Source organism: Oryctolagus cuniculus, chromosome 1 (assembly GCF_051225735.1).
Source record: "Oryctolagus cuniculus isolate XC-2025 breed Fujian yellow rabbit chromosome 1, ASM5122573v1, whole genome shotgun sequence".
Classification (NCBI taxonomy): domain Eukaryota; kingdom Metazoa; phylum Chordata; class Mammalia; order Lagomorpha; family Leporidae; genus Oryctolagus; species Oryctolagus cuniculus.
In genome coordinates this window covers 29,628,047-29,641,228 of record NC_142867.1, presented here as the reverse complement: position 1 = coordinate 29,641,228, position 13,182 = coordinate 29,628,047, and the positions used below count along the sequence as shown (strand labels likewise).

General features: G+C 49.4%; 1 protein-coding gene across 19 annotated transcripts in view; it reads left to right on the top strand.

Moving 5' to 3' along the window:
* Nucleotides 1-13,182, top strand: part of PRR5L (proline rich 5 like) — a 199,814-nt gene that overhangs the window by 93,269 nt on the left and 93,363 nt on the right. For all 19 annotated transcript variants that reach the window (XR_016217735.1, XR_016217736.1, XM_070071463.2 and 16 more), the window contains one exon: nt 11,551-11,839. Coding sequence is in view for 16 of the 19 variants with exons in the window: in XM_070071463.2 (XP_069927564.2) it covers nt 11,676-11,839 (164 nt within the window). In the remaining 3 variants the exon portion in view is untranslated. The remainder of the gene's footprint in view (nt 1-11,550; nt 11,840-13,182) is intronic.

The following is a 13,182-nucleotide window of genomic DNA, read 5'->3' as shown; positions in this document are numbered from 1 at the left end:
TAAAATAAATCTTTGAAAAAAAATTTGTATATCTGGGAAGGGGTGGGGCTGAAACCAATGTAGATACTAAGGTGTTTTCAAGTTTTATTTTTTTTAAAGATTTATTTATTTATTTCAAAGTCAGAGTTACACAGAGAGAGGAGAGGCAGAAAGGGAGAGGGAGAGGGAAAGGGAGAGGGAGAGAGAGAGAGAGAGAGAGGTCTTCTATCCAATGGTTCACTCCTCAGTTGGCTGCAATGGCTGCACTCGTCTAAAGCCAGGAACCAGGGGCTTCTTCCGGGTCTCCCACATAGGTGCAGGGGCCCATCAAGCTTTTTTTTTTTTTTATTATTTAACAGAGTTACAGGCAGTGAGAGAGACAGAAAGAAAGGTCTTCCTTCTTTTGGTTCATCCCCCAAATGGCTGCTACAGCTGGCGCTGCACTGATCTGAAGCCAGGAACCAGGTGCTTCCTCCTGGTCTGCAGGAGCACCTGGGCCCTCCCGGGCCACAGCAGAGACCTGGACTGGAAGAGGAGCAACTAGGACTAGAACCCAGCACCTATATGGGATGCCGGCGCTGCAGGCAGAGGATTAACCAAGTGAGTCACGGCGCCGGCCCCTCCATCAAGTTTTATGACTCAAAAAAGTGAGGCTGGCATTGTGGTGCAGCAGGTTAATCCTCCCCCTGCAATGCCAGCATCCCACATAGGTCCTGGCTGCTCCACTGCTGCTGAAGCTCCCTGCTAACGTACCTGGAAAAGCAGGGAAGATGGCCCAAGAGCTTGGGCCCCTGCCACCCATGTGGGAGACCCAGATGGCCTTCCAGGCTCCTGGCTTCAGCCTAGCCCTGCCCCAACTGTTGCTGCCATTTGGGGAGTGAACCAGTGGCTAGAAGAGTCTCTTTCTCTAACTCTGCTTTCAAATAAATAAAATAAATCTTTAAACAAGCAACAACAGTAAAAAACTCAAAAAGCCCAAGAAGGCTCTCTGCCCTGGGGAAGGCCAGTGCTGTCATTTTCTGCTTCGTCCTTTCAACAATACTTTATGCACACGCAATGAAACATGTCATTGCTCTCTTTAATTTTTTTCTTTTTATGTGCATGGAAACATATTACACACCCAGTTCTGTGTTTTTGCATTCAAAACATCCCCTGGAGTGTACTCAGTTGGTACACAAAGAACTTTCTCCTTTCTTAGAGCTGTGTACTATTTCAGGGTATGGGTCTCCTAGATGACACAACCAGTTGGTGAGCTTTTAGGTTATTTCCAATCTGTCACTGTTTAAAAACCCTGTTGCATAAGCCACTTGACACACTTGGAGTAAAACTCCTGGAAATAGAATCGCTGGGTCAGAGAGTATGACCTTTGTCATTTTGGGAGCTCGTGTCAGATTTCCCTCTGTCCTTCCTCCAGCAGCATATGTGCCTGCCCATGTCCCCACACCCAGCCACCTGCTGCCTTTGGAGGTTAAGAGCATTCTGTGAAGAATGCAGTGCCATATAAAAACATTAAAATTAGCTACAGCATTTTGGGGCCTTACTGTGGGCCAGACCATGGTTAAAGTTCTCCCATTAAATTATTTTTTTAAAAAATTATTTATGTGAAAGAGAGAGAGAAAAAGAGAGGAGAGAGAGAGAAAGAGAGAGAGAGAGAGAATATCATCCATCTGCAGATTTATTCCCTAAATGGCAGCAATGGTCAGGACTGGGCCAGGGTAAAGCCAGGAGCTTCATCTGAGCCTCCCACGTGGGTATCAGGAGCCTATACACTTGGGCCATCTTCCACTGCTTTCCCAGGTGCATTAGCAGGGAGCTGGATAGGAAGTGGAACAGCCAGGACAAGAACTGGCACCCATATGGGATGCCGGCATCATAGGCAGTGGCTTTACCTGATATGCTACAACACTGGCCCCAACATTTTAATCTTAACAACAGAGAGCTAAATGTTACATTCATACGACAGATGAGGAAACTGCAATTTAGAGAGTGAGAAACTCACCCAGCTAATAAACTGTAGAAGCTGGATTCAAACTCAGGTTGGTCAAATTGCAGTACCACTATCTTTAAGCATGGGGAAGCCCTGTGTCATTTTGGTTGTCAGTATTCTGGGCTGACATTTGCTTATGGGTTCCTGTGTCTCCGTGCAGTGATGCCTTGCAGATAGTGGACTCCTTCACCTGTTCAGTGAATACCTCTGGGATTCACTATAGTCAGCCAGACTATAATCAGCCCTGGGAGTGTACCTGTCAATAAGACAGGCACAGTGCCTACTGGTATGAACCTCACAAAAACTGTAACAGATAATTCTGCAGTTGTTTGTTGAGGTAGATGGTGATAAGATTACAAAGGAGATGGGGAGGGTATGCTTCAGGTGTTAGGAACTGGTGCAGGGGTGGGGGCAAGGAGGGCCTCTCTGAGCAAATGAAGCGAGAGTGAGAGTGTGTGGGTGGGAAATATTTCCTGCAGAGGGCATAGCATGTGTAAAGGTCCAGGGGCAGGAAGGAAAGGTGATAGTGGAGGAAACAAATGCAGCCCAGTGAGTTGGTGTGCAGAGTGGTTGGAGGTGAGGGTGGAAGGATGGGGCTTGGGGATTTATTCTAACAGGGGTGGGAGCCTTCCTCCTGCCAAGAGCCATTTGGATATTTATAACATTGTTTGAGCCGGCGTCGTGACTCAATAGGCTAATCCTCCGCCTTGCGGCGCCGGCACACCGGGTTCTAGTCCCAGTCAGGGTGCCGGATTCTGTCCCGGTTGCCCCTCTTCCAGGCCAGCTCTCTGCTGTGGCCAGGGAGTGCAGTGGAGGATGGCCCAAGTCCTTGGGCCATGCACCCGCATGGGAGACCAGGAGAAGCACCTGGCTCCTGGCTTCGGATCAGTGCAATGCACCGGCCGCAGCACACCGGCCACGGCGGCCATTGGAGGGTGAACCAACGGCAAAGGAAGACCTTTCTCTCTGTCTCTCTCTCACTGTCCACTCTGCCTGTCAAAAAAAAAAAATTGTTTATGGGCCATGTGAAATTCTCAACTGCAAAATCCGCCTGCTATAGAGTACTGCCTGTGGTTGCCCGGGAGGGGCCAGACTAAATGGTTTTGTGGGTCTCTAAGGCCTGTGGGCTGGGTGTTCCCCACCCTGTAGGCGCGATGGCGAGCTTCTGAAGGCATTGCAGCAATGAGTGGTTGTGGGCCCTGGACTCTGTGGGCAACCCCTTTCACAAGCCGTGTGACCTCAGATAAGATAAACATGTGACATGTGCACGTCTTCCTATGTGAGATAGGGATGGTGACAGCACCTTCCCCTGGGTGGGCATGGGGGGGTCACACAAGGAGCTTCCAAGCGATTTAAGTGCCACCTGCAGTATGAAACTCACCATATACTTGTCTCTCCAGACACGAGTGCCCTTGAAAGAGGCATGCTTCCCCAGAATGTGATGCGTCTGATACACTCTATTTCATTCAAGGTCTAGACAGTGAGATGATACAAGTGAAGTACTTGCTACCCAGTTAGCCTATCTTGATCATCTTCATCATCATTAGGGAGATCTCTCTGACTGGAATTAGAGAATGGATCTGTCAAGTTCTGGCAGTGACATACAAGGGCAGAGGGTCCTCATTATTGTGTTCATGACCCGGGGAAGGAGTCCCACGCTGGGCCCCCTGACTGCCGAACCTTCTGAAGTGTGTGTGGGGAAGGCACTGACTCTCTCACTTCCCTGGGGACTGGCCTTTCCAGGCAGTCACATCAGACAGTGTGGCTCAGTTTTCTTTGACTTCTTTATTATTTACACTCAGAATGGCTTTTTCCTGGAAGCTCCAGGGTCATAAGCTGCCCACTTCTTTATTTTAGGTTGAGTGCCTAATGTGACTTCCCTTTTCAAGGTCAAAGGTAGGAGCCTTAGTGGAATTCATTTGCATTTTCCACCTAGTGAGCCATCTCCTCCACCTGCCAGCCTTGCAGGCCTGATCCTGGCTGCTATGAGGAAAAAGCAACACAACACATTCTTTCTCCAAGAAACACAGCCTGGATGCTGGGGGCAGAGGTTTTCAAAGAAATCAATGGGAGGCTTGGGGCTGGGGCTGTGGTGCAGTGGGTTGATGCCCTGGTCTCAAGCGCCGGCATCCCATATGGGTGCTGGTTCGAGACTTGGCTGTTCCACTTCCCATCCAGCTCTCTGCTGTGGCCTGGGATAGCAGTAGAAGATGGCCTAAATCCTTGGGCCCCTGCACCCATGTGGGAAACCTGGAAGAGGCTCCTGGCTCCTGGCTTCGGATCGGCACAGTCCTGGCCATTGCGGCCTATTGGGTAATGAACCATCGGATGGAAGACCTCTCTCTCTCTCTGCCTTTCCTCTCTCTGTTTAACTCTGACTTTCAATTAAAAAAATAAATAAATCTTTGAAAAAAAAGAAAAAAATCAGTGGGAGGTGAGTCTCAGTGAGCCAGGCTGGTGCCACTTCCCAGTAATCCTGTAAATGCCATGGCACTTAATGGATTGAGGGCCCCAGCTTTCCGCGTAACTACTGGGAACACTTGCAGCCCCCAAACCTACCCATTTAAATCTCTTTCAAAGGGCATTTTTCTAAATGTAAATGGCAGTGATCCTTCAGGAAAGAATACTGACCCAAGTCCATAGTTCTTTAACTCAGAGAAGTGAAACATTGGGAACTTCCTGTGATGTGATGAGACAAGGTGGTGGTAGTTGTGGACATTCATAGGTTAAAGCCCTACACTCCAGGCCCTCATAATGTGACTGTATTTGGAGATAGGCCTTTCAAAGAGGTGATGAAGGGGCAGCACTTGGCAGAGTCTTGGTACATCTGCATCCCATATTGTAATACCTGAGTTTGAATCCTGGCTCTGGCTTCTGATGCTGACTTCCTATTAATGCACCCTCTGGGAGGCAGCAGTGATAACTCAAGCAGTTAGGCCCCTGCTACCCACATGGAAGATCTGGATTCAGTTCTTGGCTCTTGGCTTTGGCTTCGTCCGGCCCTGGCCTTCTTGGGCATTTGGAGAATGAACCAACACATACCTCTCAATTAAAATCAATAAAGAAATGAAGATGGCAGTGATTAAGTTAAAACAAGGACATTAGATGGTCCCTAATCCAATGGGAATGGTGTCTTTACAACAGCGGATTTGGGGACTGGCATTGTGGTGCAGTGGGTTAACCTGCATCTGATGACACTAGCATCCATTATCAGAATACTCAAGAATTCTTGAGTTTGAGTCCTGACTGTTGTGCTTCCAATCTACTCCCTGCTAATGCACCTGTGAAAGCCGCAGAAGATGGCCAAAGTCCTTGGGCCCCTGCTACCCACTAGCCCCAACTATTGCAACCATCTGGGGAATGAACCAGCAGAAGGAAGTTCTGTCTATGTCTCTCTTTCTGTAATCCTGCCTTTCAAATAAATACATTAATAAATCTTTTTTTAAAAAAAGCAGAGATCTGTACATATAAGGGAAATGTCAGTGGCATGAACAAGTACATGAAGGACAGATCATGAGAGGACCTGGTGAGAAGGTGGCCCTCTAAACACCAAAGAGAGAGACCAAAAGAAATCAAACATGCCAACTCTTTATTTTGGACTTCTACTCTGCAGAACCATGAGAAAGTACACTTCTCTTGTATCAGGCTCCAGCTGTGGTATCCTGTGAGGGCAGTTTGAACAGACTCGTAAACTGCAGTGGTAGTGATGGTGGTAACAAAAATAGACACTAAGTAGCATCTATTGAGCACCTGCTGTGTATTGGGACTTATTATCCACTTTACTTGTGTCATCACTAAGCCTAATACCCATCCTAGGTCACCTGCCCAGTGTCTAACTGGAGTGACGCCATCTGGTTCTTAGGCCTTAGCCTGGAACCTCCACTGAACTTAGCTTAGCACCTGGATAGTTCCAGGAGCCATGTCGCGTGCTTCATAGACAATATCTCCGGTTGTCATGCCACGACTCTCCCCGGTAACTTTCTGTTCCCACTTTGCAGATGTGGAAACTGCCGTTCAGAGTGGCTCAGGGCCATTGTATTAGTTTCTTGTGGCTTCTGTAACAAATTACATAACCTCTGTGGCTGAAAGCAACAGAAACTCACTCAGAATTTTAGAGGCCAAAAGTCCAGAATCAAGGTGGGGCAGGGCTGTCCTCCCTCCAGAGGCTCCTGGGGACAATCCGATTCCTTCCTCCCCCAGCTTCTGCTGGCCTTCCCCCTCCTCGGTCTGCACATTGCCTTCTTCTCTATAGGTGTCTGTAATCCTCTGCATCTCCCTTAACAAGGATCCATGTGATTGCATTTATGGGCCATCTGGACCCCGAAGCGCATCACATCTTTTGTCATGTGAAGTCATAGCTACAGGTATCTTTGGGAGGGTGGATTTTTCCTGTCTGCCATAGTGAATGAATGGCAGGGTGATGACTGAGACCAGAGTTTGAGTCCATAGCCTCGGTGGTACAGCCATGTGCCTGCTCCCCCTCTGAAGCTGCAGGCATTGTGACTCTTGACCCCTCTTCTGTGGTGTTTCTGAGCTGTGGTGGGGTGGAAATGAGAGTCTAGAGTGAAGCTGGCTCAGAATTTCCTGGCCCCTCAACTCAGTAGTTTGCCTTCTGAGAATGTGCCCTGAAATAGTCTTGTTAAGCTACCACCAAAAATGATAAAGTAGATCAAAATCTAGTGAAATGGGAAGATAGCCATGATGTTTTATTAAGAGGGAAGAAAAAAATACTGTGTGTGCGGAACATGTTGGTGGCTATTAAAAGTTAAATGAATATTCAATTGCTCAAATAGCATTTGACACATTTCATGTGCTCAGCACTCATCCAGGGTCTGTAGCTCTTGGAATAGTGCAAACAGAACTCTAACACTTTTACTGGCAAGAATTTCTCTCTGCTGTGACGTGGGAAGCAGGAGGCCTTTCGCCTTGCATGTTATAGACTTATGTGAATGTTTACGTTTATGATAATATATAAGCAAGTGCGCTGTCATTAGAAAAATAGGAGCAAGGGACAGCGGTCTCCAAGGGAGCATTCTGTTCTTCAAGCAGTTGGGAATTGCTGATGTCACTCATTTACCATGTGTGTTTGTGTGGGTATAGGTTTTCAAGCATGTTTCTTTTTTTTTTTTTTTTTTTTTTTTGACAGGCAGAGTGGACAGTGAGAGAGAGAGACAGAGAGAGAAAGGTCTTCCTTTGCCGCTGGTTCACCCTCCAATGGCCGCCGCTGCAGCCGGCGCACCGCGCTGATCCTGGCAGGAGCCAGGAGCCAGGTGCTTTTCCTGGTCTCCCATGGGGTGCAGGGCCCAAGCACCTGGGCCATCCTCCACTGCACTCCCTGGCCATAGCAGAGAGCTGGCCTGGAAGAGGGGCAACCGGGACAGAATCCGGCGCCCCAACCGGGACTAGAACCCGGTGTGCCGGCGCCGCAAGGTGGAGGATTAGCCTATTGAGCCACGGCGCCGGCTTCAAGCATGTTTCATAACGTCCATATTTTGAAATACACAGGAATAAACAATGACCCAGCAGGCACTATGGTGGGCCAAGCCTGGGGTTGGAAGCATTTTGCTAGGTCTGGGTCTCCCTGACCTGTGAGCTGTCCTGCCGTGGCTGTCTCTCAGCTTGGGTGAGCCTCACTTTCCACATCTGTGACAGGATTGTGGCTGCACCTGTCATAAAAGGTTAGAATAAGATTCATTTATTTATTTGAAAGTCAGAGTTATAGAGAGAGAGAGAGACGGTGAGAGATCTTCCATCTGCTACTTCACTCCCCAGATGGCCACAAATACCAGGGCCAGGCCAGACTGAAGCCAGGAGCCAGGAGCTTCTTCCAGGTGCCCCATGTGAGTGCAGGGGCCCAAGCACTTGGGCCATCTTCTGCTGCTTTCCCTGGTGCATTATCAGGGAGCTGGATTGGAAGCAGAGGAGCCAGCCCTCAAACCGGCACCCATATAGGATTAGGGCGCAGCAGATGGCGGCTTAACCCACAATGCCACAGTGCTGGCCCCTAGATTTAGAAGATTTAGAAGCTGTATAAAGTGTGGGAAGACTCTTTAAATCTGGGGGACCTGCTCCTCAGAGGCAAAGGATCAGTACCTAAGGTGTGATTTCCCCAATGCCTAGTGAGGCAAGACCTGAAGGTGCTGTGACCACAATGGGAGGAGTGGCTTCGTCTACCTCCCAGTGGTGTCTTTTCCCAGTGCTGCTGAGGTCTCCAGAAGCCGAAGCCAGGGTGCTTGTGTCCCCACTGCTCTTGCAGCTTGGCTATTTGGAATAATGAGGACAGTGTTTTATTTACTGAACAAAGCACTTAGGCAGTGCCTGCTATTTGCCAGGTACTGTTCCAAGTGCTTGATAAATATTTACTCATTTAAAACTCCTCCAACCCTGAGATAGTCATTGTTTGTGTGCTCATTTCATGTGGATGGAAATGGAGCCTCAGAGAGGTCAAGCCACTTGCCGAGGTCACGCAGTGCATGAAGGAGTCCATCCATGCTTTCTTCCTTTGCGCCTTCCCCTCCCTGCTCCTCTTGCCCCATCAATGTGGTCCTAACATTCCTTGGGGCAGCTGATCTATTCAGGGGCGTGAAATGTAAGCTTTGATATGAACTCTCTGGACTGCTGGTCCTGACTGGGTGGCTTCCATTCCAGTTTTCTGGCTGACTTTGGTAACATGGCTGAGTGGGGATGGGCTGGGGAATCCCAACAGCACTCAGTGATTTGCCGCTGGCTAGCTGTGTGCCTTCGGGCAGGCTACTTCCCTCCTCGGATCTTCACATGGAGTTTTCTGAGGGTTACCTGTGCTTGTTATGCCAGAGCCTGGCACCACACTGGGCAGGCAGTTGGTGCCTCATTAGGTTTCTTTTCCCCACATCTTTGTCTAAAGCAGTGAACTTAGGCTTGGGGATTGAGAGGTGGCAAAAGCTGGATGCCTGTCTCCATGGAGTCCACAGATTGGCCTAGGGGCGACTGGGGAACTTTCTAGATTAGGCATCTATGAACCTGACTTTTACCTTGGCCACCTTGGACAAATTTCCTTGCCCCTTTGCTGCCCTTTTGTCAGCTGTTAATGGAGCCCATCTTCTCATCTGTCTTGATTTGTCATATGTGGATCCGAGCCAGCCTGTGCCCCGGGGCCAGTGCTGCAGCAGGTGGGTACAGCATGTGTCACTTCTCCCTTGAAGCCATGTTGGTCAGCAGTCCCCATGGCTCCCTCACTGTGGAACTCTGGGGAGGCCTCTCTGCTCTGTCCTGCCAGCTGCAGCCAATCAGTCTGAGAGTGATAGACGTGGGAGGTGAGAAATGAGAGGCTGCTCCTTGTTGTGTACGTGACTCTGCAGCTCTATGCCGCGGGAGCTGCAGTTGCCATCCTTTGGCCTTAAACTTCCTCTTATTTCAGAGAAGGGGTGTGTGTGTGTGTGTGTGTGTGTGTGTGTGTGTGTGTGTGTGTAGGCTGCCTGTGTGCTTTGCAGGGGCAAGGTGCATGGGGCATGGGCGGCGAGATGTCACTGAGAAGTGGGTGGGGACAGGAGCTGCCCGAGAGCTTCGATGTCTCACAGCCTCCTGAGGCAGTGGGTTTTTGGCGGGAAGGCAGGAGGCCAAGACGTGAAACAGTCCTTCCTGCTCCCCTCTCTGCCTCCCTGGATCAGTGCCATGGGGTGGGAGGCAGCTCCATCTTCTCCAGTTTAAGATCCTCATAAAGGGCGTTCATATCCTGTAATTACACAGATGAGCTGTACTTAGCAGGCACATTTAAAAGAAGGGGGACGCAAAACGAGACCTGTTGTAATCGAGTGACCTTTCCTGGGCCAGTTCAAGGCTTCCGACGGGGAATCTGTGGTTTTAGTTCTTCTCTGCCTCTCCCACAGATTTGCATAGGTATTTCCAGATTCCATAGCGCTTTGGGAAGTTGTGGAGACTCTCTTTGAAAGTTAGGCCTATTATGAGTTCCTCAGCAATTATTAGGGTTCATTTCAGTAACAGTTGGCTCCTTGTGAGCATGAGGCAGAAGGAGAAAGACCAAACAAGAAAATGGTCCACAGTCTGCCTGCCTTTAAAACACAATGAGGAGGAAAGCCATTTCCTTTTGGGCGCCTGGTGCTATCAGATTCATGGTGCCTATTGTCCACAGATGGCCACCAGCATCTCCCAGATGCTTGCCCTGGATTGCCTCAGTGCCTGTTCAACAGCCTAGCTCCTCTCCCCACCACAGTAGGGAGTTTAATTTGGAAGCAACGTCATTGTTCCTCCTTCAAATGCCACAGCTGATGTTGACAATCATTTTCCCCTCCCAACCTGTCCTGGGGGCCCTTGTGGCTGGAATATCTCTTTTTCCTTCATCATTAGTTTTTGGGACATAGCAGAGTTGGCTGGTGAGAGAGGTGGCAGAGAGAACATTTCTGGGCTAAACCTATGAACCCCTCAAGACAAAAGTGATGATGACCTTGGAGGTGTTTCCTTCCATCCTTCACTCTGTGGAGCTCCAAAACTCATTGTCAGTCATTCATTTGGATCTGATGTTCAGTAAGAATAGGAGGCTGAAATCCCGGGTCCAAAAGAGCCATTGAGGGAAAGAAAACAGCCTGAAGGGAAACCACTAGCACTTGAGATGCTGTCTGCCACTCTGCTGAGCATGGCGCCCAACCACATCTCAGCTCTCCCCAGCCCTGTGGGGTTGGTGCTGTGGAGGGCTGAGGGCATTAGACTCAGTGTGTCCAAAGTCACGTAACTCGGGAGTGGCCAAGTTAAGATTTGAACCCAGGTGCACTCCAAAGCCACTGCCTTAAACCACAAAATCATAAAGTAGCTCATGACCCTACAAAGGGTGGTATCCTTGAACCTGGATTTAGATAAGCCAAGAGGAAAAGGAAGAGAATTCTGGGCAAGGGGAATAGCAGGTACAATCAAGAGCCTGGGAGAGGAATAAGAATGGCATGGGATAGGCCTGTAGGTTGTAAGTACCACAGGGCAGGCACATGTTCCCCAGAGCTGTCATTGTGTCTCCAAGTGCCTGAGCCAGTCCCTGGTGCATAGTAGACACTCAGTAAATATATATTGTCTGAATGAAGATACATAGTTACCTTCTCTATAGACTGTGAGTCTGGGGGCGAGGACTTACAGGTCTTTGGATTCTCTGTAATTCACTGGTGAACCAATAGTGCACGTTTGGCAAGTGTGTCCTGATGGAATGAATGAAGGAATGGGAAGTAAGGAGGGTGAGAGGCATTGGAATGCTGGGACCACACGGTAAAGGCAAATCCTGGACTGTCTTCAGAGCTGGGACAAGGAGCTCCTATGTTCCCCTTGAGGTATATTTAAAGAGCCATCTCTTAAAACACCCTTGTGGGCTACAGAAACACAAGGAGGTGCCTAAAGCAACCAGAGTCAAGCACAGCTTAGAGATGGCTTTTCTGTAGGACTGGCCTCCACCTGGCCCCCTTGTCAGTGACTTCCTAGTTGGGGCAATCACACCATCACGACCAGAAAGAGAGCTGTAAAAACTGATGAATGGGAGGCGGGTGTGGTGGCAGATTTCCCCCAGTTCCTCAGCCCAGGAGTCCTCAATCAAGAATGCCCTCTCTTTCCAGGTGTTGGCTAAATTCGAGGTTTTAAGAAAGCCTGAGAGCCAGGAAGCATCCCCAGGAGAAGCCCTTCCTGTGGGCCGCTGGAACCTTCTGGTCCTAGAGGTGAAACTGAAACCTGCCCTGGACCTATGACCCGTGGCTTTGCTCCCAGCCTGCCTGTCGAGTTCCACAAGATGGGCTCCTTCCGCAGGCCCAGACCACGTTTCATGAGCTCTCCGGTGCTCAGCGACCTGCCGCGATTCCAGGCCGCCCGTCAGGCTCTACAGCTGAGCTCCAACTCAGCCTGGAACAGGTAAAGAAAGCAGCAGGTATGGGGGTGGAGGGCTGCCAGGGCTAGAGAGGGGCCGGGGACGCCTGCCGACTGGCTTGCTCCTGCCGCAGCTGGGATCTCTCTTCTTCTGGAAGGGGGTGATTAGAGGGCAAAGCATGAAGAGAGTGGTTTTCTTATCTCCAAGGCCTCTGCTAGCTTTCCGTGTCCTAGTAGCTGGGAAACAGACTTCTGGAGCCTCTGTCCTATGCAGTCGGGCAGCTGGATTGGAATTTAGGGTTAGAGATCATGTTTATTAGTGACACCCCAGACTTTCAGACTGTTCCACGGTGGAGTCCTATATGAGGGCTCTTCAAAAACTTCATGGAAATTGTGTATATGATGAAAAAACCCTGCCTGGATTTCAAAGTTATTTTGCAGCAAAATAAGCCTTTTTTCTTTTTTTTTTTTCCCATTTTCCCACAAACTTTTTCAAGTACCCTTGTGTGTCTTTTCTGGCCAAATAGACAGTAGGTGAGTTGAGATTACCTGTGTATCTGTGAGCAGCATCAAACAGGGATTATGAGAACCTGTGAGCCACCAATGCTTGGGAGAGGAGCTGCTGTAAGCGTCTGGCTGACCTTGTCACCAAGCCTCGAGCAGAGACTGCATCACTGCTGTGTTTTATATACTCTTGTGGCTCTTTTTCAAATGTATGCAGACTCTGTAGGATCCTTCTTTTCCAGATTACTGAATTCTTTGTAGTTGTGGACATTGTTGTAATTTTCCAATGAATGGAGCAGAGAAAGATGAGGATGGAGAGGGGGCGCTGAAATGTTTGGGTAGTCAGTGCATCTTTATACTTTAAAGGCCCGGAAGCCTTGATGTGGACAAGGTGGCAATCAGCTCTTTTGCTGTCATATTGGGCTGAGGTCCCTGAGGATGAAGGGTCTAACTGATGCCATAGGGGCCTGAGCCGCACACTGCACAGGGGTGAGAATGGGAGGGGCCACACAGGCTTGCCCACAGCAAATTCTTCCAATGAAAGTGCTGTTGGAAAGGCATGCAATTATCATTTTGCGTTAGCCCCAGACCTCCAACCTGCCCTGTGGAGACAGTGGTCTCTTAGGAGGGAGAACTCTTGGCCCAGGTCAGCTCCCACTTGATGTACATTCCATTTCTGGACTCTTCCAGTCCTTGAGGTGCTGGCTCCACAGTTTCCTGTGAGCAGCTCTGACTGCCTGCTCCTTTTAGGTGCCAGTAGGACTGCCAGGGAGGAAGACCTGCTGGCTTGTGAGATAGCAGTGGCTACTTTTGAGTCCTTTGCCTTTAACTCTTCCATCCCCTCCAAAGAAGGAAATGAGGGGTCCCCTGGATGGATGATGAGG